At 36.0% G+C, this 20,707-nt stretch overlaps 1 protein-coding gene across 1 annotated transcript; it reads right to left on the bottom strand.

Annotated features, from left to right (window-relative positions):
• Positions 1-5,012: 5,012 nt before the first annotated feature.
• Positions 5,013-9,296, bottom strand: LOC124913810. Its single transcript, XM_047454223.1, has 6 exons — positions 8,541-9,296; positions 8,250-8,461; positions 6,000-6,285; positions 5,835-5,920; positions 5,636-5,736; positions 5,013-5,541 (listed from the first exon to the last, which is right to left on the bottom strand). The coding sequence occupies exons 1-6, from the start codon at positions 8,853-8,855 to the stop codon at positions 5,330-5,332; spliced, it is 1,212 nt and encodes a 403-aa protein (XP_047310179.1). The 5' UTR covers positions 8,856-9,296; the 3' UTR covers positions 5,013-5,329.
• Positions 9,297-20,707: the final 11,411 nt, after the last annotated feature.

Genomic DNA, 20,707 nt, shown 5'->3' with positions numbered 1-20,707 from the left:
TCTTAGGATATTCTCTAATGTTGATGCGTCCCCCCCCCATCATCTTCATCTTCAGAAGATTCAACGGCCTTAGAAGCCTCAACATGTTCCTTGCCTTCACCCTGATCATTTGGTGCAACAGACTGAGCTTGGGGTTCCGCAACATGTTCCTTCCCTTCACCCTGATCATTTGGTTCAACATGCTGAGCTTTAGGTTCCTCAACCTGTTCCTTCCCTTCATCCTGATAATCGTCTTCAACAGTGGGTGTCTGCACTTTGTCTACCTCATCCGGTTCCTTCCCTTCACCATGATGATCAGTTGGTTCAACAATGGGTGAGTCATCTTTGTTGGGCAGAACTGCATCCTCAGGTTCGTCTTGTTGAGCAGGGGGTGACTTGGCTTCAATGTGCTGAAATGCAGCGTCTACATCTTACTGTTCAACAAGGAGAGATTGATCTTCAATGTTCTGACCTACATCCTCAAGATCTTTCGGTTGAACAAGGAGTGACTGAGCTTCATTGGGCAGAACGGCATCATCGAGATCATTCGGTTCAACCGATGCTGGTGGATTGTCTGCATTGTCCTCCACTGCAGTCTCACAGGTGTATTCAACCGGGGGACTATTGATTTTCAATCCCGCACACTGTAAAGTGTCCCCAAGTGCCTCACTTGGAGGATCTTCCACACCTACACGAACCTCACCATCGTTCACCACCTTCAAGTGTTTCATGAACCCTTCAGACTCTCTTAGGTTCAGGAAACCGGCCTCAAAAAAAGGCTTCGGATCGATGTTGCGTTTCTCCAACTCCCCTGATAGGTAATTCAGCTGTTGGGCTGTATCTTTAAAAGTTTGCAGGATTTTGGATGTCAACATCTGTACATTATGAAAAACAGATTTCATTAATCTTGAAAACAGGATAATAAAGAACAATGGGAGTCAATTTCTTGTTTCCACATACCTCATTATCGTCTTCTTTTACTTCAACCGAGTCAACTGGATTCTCGGGTTGTTTACCTGCTAGGCGCGCCCTTGCCCTGCCCAGCCCAAAACCACCGGCACGAACTTCTAAGTTGGTGAACTCTAACACTGTGACGTCATCCCAACAAGAGATTATTGGAAATTTTTTTTCGTAGGGCAGACGTTCACCTTCCACAAAAACACCATCTAGGTAGCAAATCTGGAGTAAAGGAATGGGAAACATGTTTGAAAATATTTGATATCTATAAATCATATACAAGAGAGGCAACATTACTTACCAATAAAAGGGTTATAGGTCCATCGAAATATGGATTTTTATCTTTACTTGCTTTTTCTTTCCAACTTCTTACACTGTCAAGCAATCGTTGAAGTGTGAAGTGGCACCAGTTCAGTTCCTTTATGTTATCAACATCCATTAAGGATTTGAGAATTTTGAACCTGAAATGAAAAAAAATGCATGTGTCAGTATTCACAAATACAATTAGATATATAATAGGTTTGAATACATGTTTACCTGGCTCGTGAATTTTGAACTGGACATAAAAAACTTGAGACAATAAAGACAACGAAGTCGATTTTGAAATCGTTGTCTGCACTTGTGTTACTTAATATCTTGGGGATCATAGAAAGTGTTTCGGGAGCTTTTGAGTCTTCCCCGGTCCATCTGGTCTTCCAATCCCTCAAGAAATTATAAAAATCAGGGTCCTTAGTTTTGTCCCCCCCAACGGACTCAACTACGTTCATTGCCCCTCTAGGGAGGTTCATCACCAGTTGTACGAGATCTTCATCGATAAGGATCTCCTCACCGTTGGCCAATACCAGAGAACTCTTATCCGGGTCAAAAGCTTGGATTACGTGTCTAGAAAAATGCGCAGAGCACTTGGAGACACCCATTGTAAGAAGAGAACCAAACCCGATTTGCTTCACGGCTTCCCTCTGTTCTACGCTCAATTTAGGAATCAGTTGAGCAAGGCCATGAGGTGATGATCTTGTTAGAAATGTCAGTTTACGTTTCTTCATGGTTTTGTTTTTTTAGGGAGATGGTGGTAACTCTTCATCGAATGGTGTAGTACACGGAGAAAGATTAGTGGTTTCTGGGGGTGGTTCTGGTAACTCTTGATCGACTGTTGGAGTGGAGGTAGGAATAACATTGGGTTTTTTTTAGGGGGAAAAGGTGGTGGTATAATCTCATCAAAATGTTGAGTACCTGCAGAAATATCAGTAGCTTCGACAGCAACTGTGGAAACTGATTCAGCAGTCGATGACGACTTCGTATTCGTCTTCGGATTTCTCTTCCTCTTCCTTTCATAAACCAAGTTATTAAACCTCGATGTGATTATTTTTGGTGGGATAGCATAAATCAGTATTCAACTAAATAAATTGAATAAACATGTGTAAAATTAGTATAAACACAATAAGATTAACCTACGTCTCTAGTTTATTGCGGGGATTGACGTTGGATGCAGGATTGGGGGCAGTTTCGTTTTCGTTTATGCTCCTACAGACTTGTAAGACGACCTCTCGGGAGTCGATGGTATCCACTTCCATGTTGTTGACTTGGTTCTCTGACATCTTCAGAAGAAATCCTTGTAGAATAAAAGAAATCTCTAGGGTTTCGACGTTGAGTGTTTGGATGATCGCCGGGAGATAGAGAGAGAAGAATATGAACAGTTGCTTAGGAAAATGAAAATGATGGAGAGTGGGATTGTAGCGGGAAATTGAAATTATATCAACAAGTAATGGAAGCGAATAAATATTCGTTCGATATCGTAACTTCTTAAAAAAATTCATAAAATAAATTGAAAATAAAAACTATTATTCGAAGCGAAGATTTATTCGCGGGATGTAAATGCACGGGTAAGTGAATTTACATGACAGGCAAGTGGTCCTCTCATGGGAGGGAATGGGGTTTTACATGAACGTCAGCCTAAAAATGTGTGAAACGAAGAAATATTCGCTTTCAATCGTCTACTCGTAAAAAAAATAAAAAAAATGAGAGTGAACTAATTAAAGCGAATATTTGGTCGTTTCATGCATGTCATTTTAAATTAATTGAATTAACATTTATTAATAAACGGAAATATTAAATTAATAAAAAAAAATAGTATGGTACTTGAAGCGAAGATTTGTTCGGTTGCTTCATGTGATCTTTAATAAATTAAATTAATATTTAATAAACGGAAATATAAAATCCATGTCATTTTGGTCTTTACATACACGGGTAAGTGTATTCACATGGCAGGCAAACGGTCTTCTCATGGGTGGGTTGGGGGGTTTACATGAAGTTTTATTAAAATTAATTGAAGCAAATATATCTTCGCTCCTGAGGGTCTCCAGGCCAAAAAATTTAAATAAAAAAAACAAAAAGATTATGAATTAATTAATTGAAGCGAATATTATATCGCTGCATGTGATCTTTAATAAATTGAATTAATATTTAATAAACGGAAATATAAAATCCATGTCATTTTGGTCTTTACATGCACGGGTAAGTGTATTTTCATGGCAGGCAAACGGTCTTCTCATGGCTGGGTATGGGGGGTTTACATGAGGTTATTATTAAAATTAATTGAATCAAATATATCTTCGCTCCTGAGGGTCTCCAGGCCAAAAAAAAATTAAATCAAAAAAACAAAAAGAATCTGAATGAATTAATTGAAGCGAATATTATATCGCTGCATGTGATTTTCAAAAAATTAAATTAATATTTAATAAACGGAAATATAAAATTCATGTCAATTTGGTCTTTACATAGACGTGTAAGTGTATTTTCATGGCAGGCAAACGGTCTTCTCATGGCTGGGTATGGGGGGTTTACATGAGGGTCAGGGCAACGGGCGTGGAAATCTTCGCTCCCATCGCATCTCACCCTTCCCTCTGACACGGTGCCCTGAGCGAAGATATCTTATCTGGGTATCATATGATTATTATATAATTTCTTGGCGTTAACAGGCGCTGCCGTTAACGGCGTTTTGTGTGAACCCGGGATGAAACCCGGATTCCGGATTCTCCCTCCCTCCGTCTCCTATCCAGATTGTTTTATTATTAAAATAATAATGCTGCAATCTGATTGATCCGCCACAGGGGAACACGGCAATCGGTAGCAGAAGATCTGGATTGCAACCTTTTGCTACTTCAATGAGCTCCCAAATATTATTGCCTCCTTCCAAGAGACTCACTCATTGGAAGTGTCTAAGTATATAATGATGATTCTTTCTCATTCCACCAAGTGTAGCCATACTTCTAAATAGATGCTTCGGTCACTTTGTTTAGTGCGCTAAAAAAAGCTTAAAATTGTGTGTATTGAAAGTAGAAGATTCTTCTTTTCCCTTTCACACATAGTTAGTTCTTTTTCTGTTTTTTTTTAAAGCCAGCTTTTGATTTTGTGATCCAAATCCAAATTCCGTAAAATGAAGCACTTCCATGGTATGAGGGGGGATCACTTTCACATAGATTCCAAAGACAAATTGAAATGACGAATTTACCCTAACAAATTTATAAATAAAATAAAGGGGAAAAGACAAATTTGACCCTAAACGTTTTGTTTTTTTAGAAAATCCCTTAAAAATTTTGGGAGATCAATTGTAGACCAAGAAATCGTGTATTAAAAAATCCTCGCACAATTGTTATAGCTTTAAGTTCTACTCGTTTGGATTGACTTTTTGCTAACATGTAGGTTTATTTTCTAGCATGTACCATGAATGTATTGACTAGGGACAAAGTGTTACAAAGTTAGGGGTATGTTTATGATTAATTATCTCTTTAGACGCATTTATAGATCCAAAGTTAATTAAATAAAAGAGATCATCATTTAAACATGGAAAGATAAAACACAGATTAATCTTTGAACCCAACATATTTTTCTTGATTTTTCATTAAAAATTCTGGTGACAACTTTAAAACAAAATCAAAACTAGTCAAATCAACTATAATTGTGTTTTACATTTCATTTTACGTTGTTTTTTGTGAAAAATAAATAAAAAGGGAGTAAAATTTTGACATTATTGATTTATGAGGATTTTGAATGATGGTTGTATTAGAAAAGAAGTAATATCACGTCCAAACCTTATTAGTTCATCTAAAAGGCATGAGGAATATAAATATGGTGTGCCATCTACATATCTCTAAACCTCAAAACTACCACAATTTCTACTACTATTCCTACTACATAATCTACAAAATCCAGTAGTTAATCAGATTCTATATAAATCCTGCTCCTCTGGCTTTCTCTCATTTCCAGCAATTTTCATTCACTCTACTTACTTGTCCCCACATTAATAATCAACACTAAGCAAATGTAAATCCACCCTAAAAGAAAAGTCCTCCAAAACCCTAAACCCAGAGGGGACGATTGAAAAGTCTCCAGATTTTCATTTACGGCAAAAGAAAAGAAAATCTGGATGATTGACCTTATGCAAGGATAGCCAGTTGCTGGCGGCCTGAAAAAGCGAGCTTGATAGTTTTCCTTCTTTGTATGGTGCCCACCATGATGCCTTGAACTTGTATGAGGCAAGACCAAATGCTGGTAATGAAATCTTAGGCACATCACCACCAAGAGAAAAAGCACTTTGTTGTGCCCCTCCTGCAAATGTTAATAAAGAAAACAACACCCACATAAATCAAAACTAGAACTTCCATGAAAGTCGTGATGAAAGCAATGTGCTTATTTTCATTACCTGCAACTGCCAGAGAAGGAGTATGAAGAGAATGGAAGGTTAAGAAGCAAGCATCCAGTTCTTTCAGAGTTGGGCCTGTGGGAATTCGGTATATAGGATACCTAATACATAAATACCCCCCATTATTAATTATTACATTTTTAAAGGTTTATATAACACAACAGCTACAACTACATTATTTTATATGAAACTACCATACCAGGCGACAGAAATCCAACTAGAAGGTAATATATCACAACTTCTCAGCGTCTTCAACTCAGGGCAACCACGAGCAAGATCTAATATCTGTTATATCACCAAAATAATAACCGCCACATCACTTGGATTTATATGAGATTATTATAAGTAAAATACGGGAACTTGCCTTGTCAGCTAAAGGCTCTCGATGATATGGCTGTATCCGTTCAAGATGCTCAAAAAGTAGGTACTCTTGATTATTCCAGGATTCACCCTCATCACTTGAGAAACCGCCATCTTGATGAGTAGACTGTTGTTGTTCTCTTAGAGTTAACCTGTCCATCCCAGCACCATTTATATGACAGTTGCCTTGATCTCTCACAAAATTCGAGCATCTTTCATGCTCTGAATCACTGCTACCATCACTACTCGAATCTCTAAAATAGTCACTGTCACATTCCTGAATGGTTTGCCTTTTTATATTCAGGCAATAAAATATAAATATTACTTCATTAGCATATATGTAGGGCAAAAAATGAATATAGCATTTTCTTAATATTTTTTTGTGTGACTATAGTGTCCGGGCTAGCTTGCGCCCTGGACTAATCCCTGGGGGAGCACAAATACTTTACCTAATACATAACCATGCGTCAAAATAGATGATTTCTATGATTTAATAAAATATGTTAGTTTTCTTTTTTCATTGAAGCAAGTATCACTTTGTCGTGACTAACTAGAGATGTAGGAGAATACCAACTACTAAGGGTAGAGGATCAAACCATGGTAGCTGCAATAACAACCTCTGGGAAAACAGTTTGGATTATTTTCTTGTCAATTAAAATGATAGTTTTTACACCATGTCTTATATAGGAGAGGATTGGATCCCATTTCATACGTATGATTGAACTGGTATACTCCTTACCCTCCCGACTCATACTCATTCTAAGTCTGCCTAAATATCAATCTTTCACCACAGTGGTATCAAAGCTAAATTAAGGCCCCTGAGGTTATGGTAGAAACAGGGCAAAAATCAACTCTTCACAACTCGATTGAAACACTGATCAACTAAGATACATAGTGAACAAATCTCGCTAATCAGTAGCAGATGAACTCGCCAAAACAAGGCAGATACAACCAGGAGTCAAGCAGGCAAGAAGAGTCGATTTAAGAGGAAGGACAATGAAACCCTAGAACATTATCAATCGCTAACAAAATTCACCAAGGTGGACAAGGTCAGGGTTTCTTTAATTGAAATTTCTTTTGTGGAACTTGAGGATGGATCTTGTGGTTTTCTCTTTAGCCTTTACTTTCTCTATTTTCTCCTTTCTTCTGGACTGGAGTACTATGAGATATTTTTCTCTCTTTCATTCCTGTTTATACTATATGAAGTCACAAACCACCAGAACTATACTTTTACAAAACTTTAATTTCAAAAAATATATATGTATATTTTTATATATATTCACCATGACTTTGAAAGCTGTAGCTGACATTTAAATCCAGGTAACTCCATCTTAAACTGTCACATTAGGAGCACATTTCTACCAAAAAGAACACTTTTTTTCTTAGCATTTTTTTTAGACTTACAAATAATACCACGCACTTGTGCTAATCCCTGATAGACATTATATGTGTGAGAAGAATAGTGCATATTGATTATTTATTTACCACAATGAATGGGACATCTAGCAACCATAAGAAGCAATGCAGATTTACTAGAAGAAGCTTGACAATAAAAACTGATATACATGTTGAACAACTATGCCAGAACTTCATGATATGGAAACTTTTGCTTAGGATATATCATTGTTATGGGGGGAAATAAGTTATATATCCTCAAGTAAACCATTCAACTGTAATGTTTTGCTCCAGAGAAGTTCAGTTGGAACTTCACAATGATGATTGGCGCACTGCATATTAATATTAGTAGGCTAAGTTGTAGAAGTTTGGTTGCCTACCAGAAAAGAGAGTAAAAGAAAGACAATGCAGAAAGGTAAAAACCATAGGAGGGGAAAGAGAGACCGACCACCTCTAGAGAAGATGATCATCAGATATAAAATGTCCAAAACCTTCGACTAAAAGGAAAGGATAAAAGTGAGTTAAGGGAAGAAGAAAATAAAAATGCATATGAAATTCCAGCCACAAATATCTCAAATGGTGGATTTGTACTACTCCAATCAAATGAGAGTTAGTAATCATTGATCCAGAATAGATTGACTGCCTATGAGGAACTAAGATTTATACACTAATATCAATGTTTCTCTCCCAATGGGCCACTTGGGCAGCTGTTTACATTTCAGGGCTATATAGAAGCTCTGGTTTATATTTGAGATTAAAAAGAAACACTATAAACAGAAGCCAATCATAGTGAATATCAAGGGGTCTACATTTGTTAATTCTTCACTGAAGACACGAACAAGAAGAAAATCAAGTATACCTTGATTTCCTCGTGCTCTTTGAAGGGTCACAGTATATCTGTATAGCAGATAAATAGGGGACATAATACTGAACTACGCCATCTATATCTTTCATAGCTAATGGCACACCAACGCCATATGCGCTCCATTCACCAAATGACTCCCACAAATCACCTAACACAAAGTACGTTTGAGGATCCACGTTGCTGCATCTCCAATCCCTCGTAGTTGTCTGTCATCATCAGGCAGGTACACATTACATAATTGAAACAAATTGTGGAACTTGAAATGAAGAGAACATATTTAACTACCTTGGAGTGATATTGAGCAGGAACAGTCGGAGTGATCGATTCCATGAACCTCTCAAGATTACAAAGCGATGGAGCTTCTGCACTAGTTTGGTTCTCAGGCTCGTCACTAATTTTCTTTTCTCTAACTCCTGGAGAAACCAGGAACTTATCCTTGATCGAATAATTTTGAAATTGACTATGAGCGGTGACATCGGTCTTAGCTCTGAGAAGATTATCTTGACCTATCTGATTGTGATGACTCCTGCGAGTTTTAGCTGGATTGTAGAACCGATCATCTTCCCGACTTCTTCCAAACTGCAATCCAGGGCCCAACATTGTCTCGGTCGAATAGAAATAAAAAAGACTTGAGCGGTGTATTTAACTCTGGAAGAAAGAAAATCTCCAAGGTTCACAGCGTCGAAAGTATCGAGCTGGAACCGTAATGGTGGTGTTGTAGAATCAACGGAGTAGTGTCTCAAAATAAAGAATGTGAAAGCTTCTGGTGGATATGAGCAATGAGAATGGTGAATCGAATGAAGCGGCAGGAAAACACGTAAATCTCAGTAGGAAGTTCCAATCCTAATTAGAGTTAATCTGATGGAGAAAGTGGAGATAGAATAGAGGCGCAAGAGAGGGAGAGAAATGGTTTGAACAATTAAGAGGATCAGATGCGTATCTAAAGAAAGAAAGGGGAAGAGAAGGTCAAAAGAGATGAGCAATCATCAAAGGAACAAAGAGAGAGAGAGAGAGAGACAGAGGGGTCAGACCGAACCAGTCACTAAATGAACGGATGGGTAGTGTGCAGGGCAGACAGACCAGACCAAGCCGTTTAAAACTAACATATTTAAATTTTTATTGTTTTTTTATTAAGGTGGATTTAGAGTATTAATATTTTTATTTTTTAACATCAAATTTATTTATAATATTTTTTTTTTTGTTTTTGTAAAATAATAAAATTTTGGTTGATAAAATATTAAGATAATTTGAACTTGGTTTATATATATTTTTATTTAATTTATATTTAAACAATTAGAACTCATTATTAAATATATATATTTATACATTTCAATTATTATTTTTATTTTTATAAACGTGTTGGTTATATTTAAATATGTATATTTAATTTTTTTTTTAAATTAGTTATTTTTATTATAATATATATATATATATATTTAAAAAGTGAAAAACCTCTTTACACCATGAAAGGGAAATTTGACGAAATGGCCCTGATGGGTGTAATTCCAAAAATGGACCACAGCTGATAAACCTTGCAAAAAGGGCATTTTTGTCCTGCGAAATGTCCTTCTTGTCCTTCTCGTGTCCACTTACCGTTCTGTTGGGTCAAATTATTTTGAATAAAATTATTAAGATAATAAGCGTATTTTATGCCAACTTTATTTTAATGATATGTGATTAAAACTTAATTGTGTTTAAAACTTAGTTAAAAATGAAGCTAAGTTTGTCTATTTGTTTTGTGCACGTGCATAAGACTATGCCATATTAGACGTGGTCTAAGTAGGCTAAATAGACGTGTTGCGAAGTTAAACGTTGTAGTCTAACTCCATTAGACGTGGTAGTCTAATAGGTAACATAGTTAGACGTAGCAGTCTAATAGATACGTAGTTAGACGTTGAAGTCTAACTCCATTAGACGTGGTAGTCTAATGGGTAATGTCGTGAGACGTTGTAGTCTAACAGATACGTAGTTAGACGTTGAAGTCTAACTCCATTAGACGTGGTAGTCTAATAAAAAACGTAGTTAGATGTTGGCGTCTAACTCTTTCAGACAAGTCTGAAGTGATACGTAGTTAGACGTTGAAGTCTAACAGATACGTAGTTAGACGTTGAAGTCTAATAGATACATAGTTAGACGTTGAATTCTAACTCCATTAGACGTGGTAGTCTAATGGGTAACGTAGTTAGACGTTGAAGTCTAACTCCTTCAGACAAGTCTGAAGTGATGCGTAGTTAGACGTTGTAGTCTAACTTCATTAGACTTGGTGGTCTAATGCAACACGCAGTTAGACGTTGACGTCTAACTCTCTTAGACTTGGCAGTCTAATGGAGCACGTCTAATGTATCGCTTCAGCAGCCGTTTGAAGTTAGCATACGTCTACCCACAATCAACTAGTTGTCTGCTACTCTGCTCCACTCACTCCTGTATAGTCTGACAAGCTAGCTAATTATATCCAATGAACGAAGGCCAAATACGCAAATGTCCTTCCAACAGTTTGTCTAGTACAAGACAATATCATAGAGGATATTCGGCGCACTAGCAGTTCGGTACGGCTGTGATCCATTTGCTTAGAGTCTGTTGTACTCTTGTACTATGGGTGGCTTCCAATGGATGCTTTTCACGTGTCCATGAAGAAGATTCGACCGTTGATATCCTTTTACTACAAATAGATTCTTAAGGAGAACAGGCGAATCACTGATCTGCCGGTGACAAAAACTTACAAGCTTACTCTTGCACTTACTGATTTTTTACATCATTCAAGCTCAAGAGAGAAAGAATCAAAACATTGTCTAACTATGATAATATTGTTCATAATATTGTAACTTGAACATAGATTATTCTGTTCAGTAGAGTGTTAACTAGTTTAGTAAACTGTATTTGATTCAAAGAGTTTAGTGAAATTCTTTCTATTGTGGAAGAATGGGTGACGTAGGAGGGTTTGCTCTGAACATTCATAAACAACTCCTTGTGTGCTTTACTTTCTTTCATTCATCTTTCATTGGTTTAAAGCTTCAAATCCGACGAACACTTCCGTACTTGAAACCGTTTCAAGAGTTAGAAGGATTTGTGAAGAATAAAAACATATTTTAACTTCTAATAAAGTTAAAATCGAATCGTATGTCGTAAGCTGTTATCAATAGCCAGAACCCTAGTCTCTATTGGTTACACCAATCCTATTAAGTGGTATTAGAGCCTCGTTTTCTATTTTCAAGCAACAAGAACCTTAATCATGTCTGTTGTAAACCAAATTTCTGTGCTCTCAAAAGAAAACTACGATTATTGGATGATGAGAATGCAAGCTCATTTGGCTTTCCTTGATTGTGACATGTGGAATGTCATCTCTAATGGTCCCATAAAGATTGAGAAGCCAAGATGTAGCTGGACAACTGAAGATAAGATGATGAACAACATGGATAATGTTGCCAAAGATGTCTTGTTCAAGTCGATCAACATGAACATATTTAGTGAGATCAAGTCTCGCTCCCCCGTTAAAGAAATATGGGAGAAGCTAATTCAAATTTATGGCGGTTATGTTCAAACGAAGAAGAACCGAATAGAGAAGAAGGTTCTTATAAGTGTTGAAAGTAAGTCCAAGTGGATCGATATTGACTCAGAGGACTCATCTGGAGAAAGCGATAACGAAGTTGTCATATGCTTGATGGTAGACGACAAATCAAAGGTATTCGACTTCTCATCAAAATGTTTTACGAAAGATGAGTTACTATTGCACTCAATGACATGGTCATTGAGTAAAAAAAGTTATCTGACTCATTTAATGAAATGAAATTAAAATATGAGGCCAATAACTCTCCTTTTCTAAACCAAATTTTTTTGAAAACAAAGTAGTTGAGCTCTCGTTTGAGAATGAGACGCTCAAAGAAAAGGTTAAAACCCTATTTTCTGAAAACCAACGTTTGACATATGTGGTCAGTTCCTAGACAAAGTCTAGAGACGCTATCAGACAGTAAATTTGTATGTTGAGGCCTGCCAGATGCAAATCCGGTTTAGAGTTTGACAGTAATGACTCAGACAAATCCTGTAAGAAGTTAAACTCAACAACAGGCAAATTTAAGCCTATAAACTTTATCAAAGGGAGTTTAATTGATAATGGAATTGATCCAAGTTGTGAGGATCTAACATTAAAGGATGAGATTATTCATATTCCGCCAATTTTTAGCTGGCTAAAACTTAAGAAGAAAGCAGCCAGCAAGTCTGGCAAACTAAAACATGACAAGAAGTCAAGGAGTTTTAAACAAAAACTATCCTCTAAGGTTTAGGGAATAACTACTAGCAGGAAGACGTCTGCTAATCCTAAATCATACGCATTAATCACAACACAAAATGGGAAATCCATCAAGATAACTCAAATATTGATCCCTAAGGGACTGATTGACCGATGACCCAGGTGAATGTGGGTACCAAAACATTGTAAATATGTTTTTGTGTAGGTTGACTTCCTGGAGGATTCAGTCTGGTACCTAGACAATGGGTGTTCCAGACACATGACTGGAGATAGACGGCTTCTAATTGAAATAACATAATGCTCAGGCCCTAAAGATCACTTTTTGGGGATAACCGCAAGGGTAAGACCATGTGTAAGAGTAAGATTATCCATGGTGATCTAACCATCAATAACGTGTTACTTGTTGAAAATTGTGCTATAACCTGATCAGCATTACTCAATTATGTGATAATGGATTTTCTGTTTATTTTCAAACTCATGCATGCCTAGTTAAGGATCAACAAGGTAACACTCTATTGACCGGAAGTAGGGTAGGAAACTCTTATAAAATGAACTAAAAAAATGAGATATCTAATCCAATATGCATGATTACCAAAACTGATCAAAACTAGTTATGACATAAGAGATTAAATCATCTTAATTTTAAAACCATCAACAACATTTATTCACATAACTTGGTTTTCAATTTACCAAATTTGAAGTTCTTAAAGGACAAGGTTTTTCCTGCTTGCCAGTTAGGCAAGTAGAGCAAATCATCGTTCAAAAATAAAGGGAAATCTCAGTCTAACTGGTGCTTGGAACTTTTACATAGGATCTGTTTGGTCCAATTCCTATAAAGAGCTTTGGAAGAATGAGATTCACCCTAGTCATTATTGATGATTTCTCACAATTTACATGGGTTGTATTTGTGCAATATAAGGATTAGACGGCTGAGAATTTAATTAAGATCCTTAGAAGAATTCAAAACCAAAAATCTTTAAGTATTATTCAAATTATAAGTGATCGGGGAACCGAATTCACCAACAGACGCCTAACTTCATATCTCGAGAAATCTGGTATTAGACACAAGTTGTATAGTGCCAGAACTCCACAGCACAATGATATTACTAAGAGAAGAGTCAGGACACTAAAGGAAGCAGCGTCTAGACAGAAGCCAAAAACACAGCATGATATACACAAAATTGGTCAATAATCAACAAACGCTTTGACAAAACACCTTATGAACTATTTTATGGAAGAATTCATACAGTTTCTTACTTTCAAGTATTCAGGTGTAAGTGTTTCATTCATAACAATGAGAAAGAATATTTGACCGCTTTTGATGCTAAAACAGATGTTGTAATCATGTTAGGTTACTCCTCAGTTAGTAAGGCTTTTAGAGTGTACAATAACCGAACACAAACTGTTGAGGAATCCTTTCATGTTGTTTGTGATGAATCTGTTAAAAACAATTTTATTGATCCCATTGACCTTGCTAACAGATTAAATACAGCAAATCTTGAATTTGGTAGTGTGGAGGAAGCTCTTATCCAAAGGAATTATTCGTCTGATCAAGTGGCTAATTCGGTTGAAAATCAACTAGACATCCAAACTCCAATTTAAAAGGTTGATGACAGTTCGGACGTCGAGGAGCCATCCAATCCGACGTCTAATCCTTTTGGATCAAACTTCAGATGGAACAGAAATCATCCACTAGAATTGATAATTGGTAATCCTAACTCTCCTCGTAGGACAAGTCGTTAATTGTTGGATGAAATGGCCAACTCTGCCTTTATTTCTCAAATTGAGCCTAAGAAAAAATTGGTTAAGCGGTGCTTGATCCAGATTGGATCAATTCCATACAAGAGAAGTTAAACCAATTTGTGAGAAATAAAGTATGGCATTTAACTCCAAGGCCGACTGATCAATCGGTCATTGGAACAAGATGAGTTTTTCGAGACAAGCTTAGTGAAGATGGCTTAGTTGTAAGAAACAAAGCCCGGTTGATTGCTCAAGAATATAGATAGGAGGAAAGAATTGACTTTGAAGAGTCATTTGTTCCTGTGGCCAGACTTGATGCAATCAGAATCTTCTTAACTTATGCAACTTTTAATAATTTCAAGGTTTTTCAAATGGATGTGAAAAGTGAATTCTTAAATGGTAATTTAAATGAAGATGTTTATGTTGAACAACCTCCTAGTTTTCTAGATCATAATTTACCAAATAATGTTTTTAAACTTGACAACGATTTATATTGTTTGAAACAAGCTACAAGAGCTTGGTATGATACTTTGACTAAGTTTCTGTTTGATCATGATTTTATTATTAGCTTAGTTGACAAAACATTGTTTAGATTTGTTAAAGACTTTCATATTCTGCTTGTTCAAGTCTATGTTGATGATATTATATTTGGGTCAACTAATCTCAAATTATGTGAGAAATTTTCCAAGTTGATGCAAGACAGATTCGATATGAGTATGATGGGAGAATTAACCTTTTTCCTCGGACTTCAAGTTCGTCAACTTGAAACAGGGACCCTCATCAACCAAGTCAAATATACCAAGGAACTGTTAAAGAAGTTTGGAATGGAGAGTTGCTCGACTGCAACCACTCTAATGAGCTCTTCCAGCAAGTTAGACAAAAATGAAGATGGACAAAGCGTTAACATCACTGTCTATAGAGGACTCATTGGCTTTTTGCTCTATCTTACTACCAGCCGGCCCGACATCCAATTTGTTGTCGGCGTCTATGGAAGATTCTAGGCTAATTCTAAACTATCTCACTTTAATCTGCTAAGCGTATTTTGAAATATTTAAAGGGTACTCAAAATGTGGGATTGTGGTATCCGAAGGATTCCAGTTTCAATCTAAAGAATTTCTCAGATGCAGATTATGTAGGTTGCAAGATTGATCGAAAAAGCACTAGTGGAACTTTCCAGTTTCTTGGTGATCGTTTGATCTCTTGGTTTAGAAAGAAGTAGACGTCAGTTGCCACATCTACATCTGAAGCTGAATATCTTATAGTAGGAAGTTGTTGTTCTCAGCTCTTGTGGATTCAACAACAACTAATGGACTATGGAATTGAAGAAGAAGAATTTCTGATTTTCTACGACAACACAAGTGCAATTGTTATCACCTACAATCCAGTTCTGCACTCTCGGACAAAGCATATAGAAATCAGACATCATTTCATCCAAGAGCATGTTAGTTAGAAGCATATTCGCCTTGAATATGTCCCTACAGATCAACACGTGGAAGACGTGTTCACAAAGCCACTATCCGAGACTAAGTTTTTTTACTTTAGAAATATTTTAGGGCTTGTTGATCTTGACTGATTTATTTGAACTAATCATGCATAAATTGAGGGGAACATGTTGTTTAAGTATAACTAGACAAACTTGTGTAGACGGAGGTCTCAATCTGTCAAATAGATCAGTAGTCTAAAGAATGTACCTACTTAGACGTATATGTTCTTAAGAAGTTTGTGCTTCTGAGTTGGATTGTCTTGGTTTAAAACCTACGCGGTTAGACGTTGAAGTCTAATAGAGGTTTAGACGTTTATAAGACTAGCATAGTTAGACGCTCACGTCTAACCAGACACACGTCTAACGCGTGGTGTTTATGCGTAATTAGACGTCTGAAGTTTAATAGATTTTTGGATGTCTATAAGACAAGCGTGATTAGACGTCGACGTCTAATAAACGCTTATCCAGCTTAGAGGCAAAGAATGTAGACAGTAAGTTAAATGTCTATCTACGTGTGTACTTAGACTGTTCATCTTCAGGCTAGTGTGACAGTTGTCCACTAATATGTTATCTGTCTATGTACTATTTCCGCCAAAAAGACACGTGTCTCTCAATGTTAAAAGAATGACTAAAATCTCTAATGTGCTGTCACTACACGTATTGCATTAATGACAGACTTTGATGATTATATCTTTAAATGTTACTTATTTTAAATGACACGTCTCTATGGAACATGTTTATATGTTTTTGACGGTTCATATACTCATGTTTAATGATCATACGTCAGTCTTAATATCTCTCGTGTGATTCTTTGCTCTCTCTCTCTCTCTAAGAAATCCTTTTGTGCCTCTTAATATTCTAAATCCCTAGTTCTCTTTCAACTCATCGAAATGGGTTTTCTTGCGCCATCTACTCTTTAGATAGACTTCGATTTTGTGTCTACCGTAATCATTCCTGAAATGGTTACGATGTTCGACTCTTCAAAAGTTCCAGGCCTTGAAAATTTTCTCAGGGCTCATGTCGTCATTCACGAACTAGAGGTTCGTAAATTCGATGATATAGAAAGAAGAATGGAAGAGAGGTTGAGGATAGAGAAAGCTAAAACTGAAGAGAGGTTTAAGGATAGAGAGAGCCGAGATTATGCGTTTTATGTCATAGTTTATACCCGGCGGTGCATTAATAGATCCTACATTATTTGCCCAATTTACTAATTTTGGCGGTCAATCATCGGGTCAAGGGTCATCAACCGCAATGCCACCGGTGCAACAAGACGACGATAATTCTAGGGAAGACGCGAATTAAGTAAGAATTTGTGTTAGTTAATGTTGGTGTAATACTACTTTAATTTTAAATATTGGTGTTAAGAAACTTCTTTTGTTATGATTTTGGTAATATTATGATTTTGGTTAATATTGGTTATGATGATTTTGGTTAATATTGTTTATGATGATTTTGGTTAATATTGGTTCAATTGTGTGTATTTGCCATTTGGTTTGGTATGTAGTAGTTATATTTTCGGTTTTACAGGTATTTGTAATATTATTATTTATATAGGAGGTTGCGATTGGTTTTATCCAATCGCCATAAGAGTATAGGTAAGTTGCGATTGGTTTTCTACCAATCGCCAGAGACATCATGGAAGTTGCGATTGGTCTTCTATCAATCGCCAGAGACAACATGGAAGTTGCGATTGGTCTTCTATCAATCGCCAGAGACATGGAAGTTGCGATTGGTCTTCTACCAATCGCCAAAGACAACATGGAAGTTGCGATTGGTCTTCTACCAATCGCCAGAGACTATAGGTTAATTGCGATTGGTTTTAATCCAATCGCCATAAGATTGTAGCGATTGGTATTATACCAATCGCCGCTTCCAATTAAGACAACGGCGAAGGAACCTCTACCGATTGATGGCGATTGTGTTATATCCAATCGCTTTATGTCTACGGCGATTGGATTCGAGGCTAATAGCGATTGGGAGACCAATCACTATAGACTCTTTTTTTACTAGTGACAAAAGATCTATCCCCTTTCTCTTTCTCTCTCTCCTCCCACAAAAAACCATAGTCTTATCCTTTCCGGTCTTCCTTTTTGGCTCACCATGGTTCCTTTGTCAGATCCAAAAAACAACCACATCCCACCTTATCCCTTCCGGTGAGATCGTTGCCTTGTCATCTTCCTCACGTCGCCATCATTTCCCCTAGCTCTACCAAGCCAAAAAGGAAGACCATAAGAGAATTTTTTTTGGTTATTATGGGATTGTCCAGCAGAAATGGATTCCAGAAGTTTGTTTACCTATAAAAGGGCCTTCTATGCCCAACAAATAAAAGACGAAAGAGATAGAGTGAAGAAAAGAAAGATTGCAAAAGGTTTATATTTTGATTCTTCTTCTCATGTTCTAAAAATATTTGTAATCTGGTTTTTATCGTTTCAAACTGAAAGTTGAATTTGCTAGTTTATATCTGTTTGTGTGATCTAAGTGACTGGAAGACTAGTTACTGTATTTCTTGTCACTACATACAAATTTTAGTTAGAAGTTATTTGATTTATAACAATGTAGAGTTTATTATAAATGTAAGCTCCATAACTCAACATGTTACGTGTGTGAAAGGGCCCAAAGGAATGACAAGATATGTCCCACAACACTCCTTAGCTCTCTACTAATTAGATTTTGATATTATTAAAATATATATTACGCTTTATTTTTATATTTTTTCAATTATTATACCCTACAGCTAAGGGTGATTTATTTGTTCAATTTTGATGTAAACTCTTATATGTTTATGTACAATAATATAAAAGAAATTAAATGTATAAAATGAAAAACAAAGGCCTAAATATATAAATTCACACATAAAATTATCCCAAAGTTCAAGACACTAAGAATTTAAAAATTAATGTATAAGATTATTCTAAGTCTATTTATTTTTTAGGATTATTGAAGTGAATGTTTATATTTTAAGGATAAATATTTTGAGCTCAAACAAACTCGTAGAGAAAACTTTATATTTTAGATTTTTAGAGTTTTTTATTTTTGTATTTGATTTTTAAGAATTTTTTAATTTTTTAATTTTATATTTTGATTTTGATTGAGTTTTATGTTTAATCTAACCTAGGATCAAGTAAGAAATAAACATACAGAACCACAAAACCAAAGAAGAAAGAAAAGAAAACCTACAACTATAAATAAATAAAAACCTGCAAGCAAAAGGCAAAAGAATGAAGAACAACTGCAAGTGTCGGAAGGAAAGCTCAGCAGTGCCCTCGGTCGGATAGAAAGTAGCAGTAGCGGCCTGGACAAAACTCTCGGTCAAAAGCGTCGCAAATAGTAAGTGTGCTAGAAGCATCAAGAAGCTGAAGAACAAGCGTTGGGAATCCTTGAAGAAGCGTCACTATAGTAAAAAACAACATGTTCTTCTTAATTTATTGTCGGTCGGACCACCAAGCAGCCTAAGATCTTACATTTTGATAGAATTAATGACACTATTTCACTTATTTTTGCATTCCAACATTAATAAAACATTATATTACAACAATATACCCAAAAAAATCCAAACATTGATCGGAAAAAATCAAGAATGATCAAGAACAATGCAGAAACTGAATTTTTAGCCAATTATAAGGTTTATCTTAAAACATTTCGGTCCAATGCATTTTATTTAACTTAAAAATAAAATTCATCTGGGCTCAAGTTATTAATATTCAATATACTACATATGAGTGTAGAAAAATCCAAGATTAAAACTCATTTTAACTAGAATGACCATTTATGATTTGGGCTAGTTTTTAGGATGGTTCTTGGCTATTTTTAAGCAATATCGGTGAAGGCCTTTTTTTTCCAAGCTCAAAGGTTCAAAACACTATTTAAACACGAAATTTGAACGATTGAGACTAAATTGACCCTTTTGGTTAATTTTTTATTTGGTTTTTGGTTTCTTATTTTTATTTGTATTAGATTTTCATTTTTTCTGATATTATTTACATTTTAGGTGTGTTTTACATTATTTACATGTTTATGATGCAGAAAATTAAATCAAAGCAATAAGGTTATGTAAACACGAAAATATTAATGAAAAGAAAAAAGGCAAAACATGCTTTTATTGAATTGTAATGGGCAAAGACACAAAATAAAGGGGATCAAAAAAGTTACATAGAATTGGAATTTGTTTATCCTTAGAGGGAGGCTAGCCGAAATCACCCTAGGTAAGGCATTTTAGACCAAGCACATTAGCTTGGTGATCTTACTTAGGTTTGGAGATGGAAAAACTTGGGCAGCCTAAGGGCATCAACAACAAAAAATTACACGGGCAGGCTAGGGGCGTGATTCAATGAAAAATAATGTTCTTAGCATGTTGATCTAAGGTTAGTTTAGATAGGAAATATCTAGGAAAACCCTAAAATATCTAGGATCACCCTAAGCCCATTTAAAACTACGTTACCAATCATTGGGGAGGAAAGTAGTGAGATTTTCAAATTTAAAATGAGAGTAATCCATTTTCAAATTTGAAACGAGAGTAATATGTTGGCAACTCCCAAAGCAATGGTTCTCTTTTTGACATGTCATCAAAATTGAGGAGGTTGATGCTTTCTCCTCTTGACATGTCATTCAATGATGTGTGGTGTAATGTTTCGGTCAATAGGAATCAAGCATTCCATGGTCATGACATTATGACTTAGACATTTGAATTTTGTCAAGTGTTTTCCATCCTTCTTTATGGCTCACGACAAGAAGGTTCTAGGAGGCTCCATGTGTTTCTTTTTTATTGGATCTTGGGTCGGATTTTGGATTGGGTCACTAGTTGGGTCCCTTGGTTGGACTCTCATGCCTTGACCTAACTTTGACTTGACATTGATCTTAACGTTGACTTAAATTTAAAAAATGGTTTTCTTCTTTGGTAGAAATTAGCCTTTCTTGCATTTTTTTATCTTTTAAGTGGATCTTGACATTTCTTTATGGATTATGATTAGGGGTGTTCAATATTTGGTC

The sequence above is a fragment of the Impatiens glandulifera genome, chromosome 9 (genome assembly GCF_907164915.1).
Source record: "Impatiens glandulifera chromosome 9, dImpGla2.1, whole genome shotgun sequence".
Lineage (NCBI taxonomy): Eukaryota > Viridiplantae > Streptophyta > Magnoliopsida > Ericales > Balsaminaceae > Impatiens > Impatiens glandulifera.
This window is presented reverse-complemented; position numbering and strand designations above follow the sequence as displayed.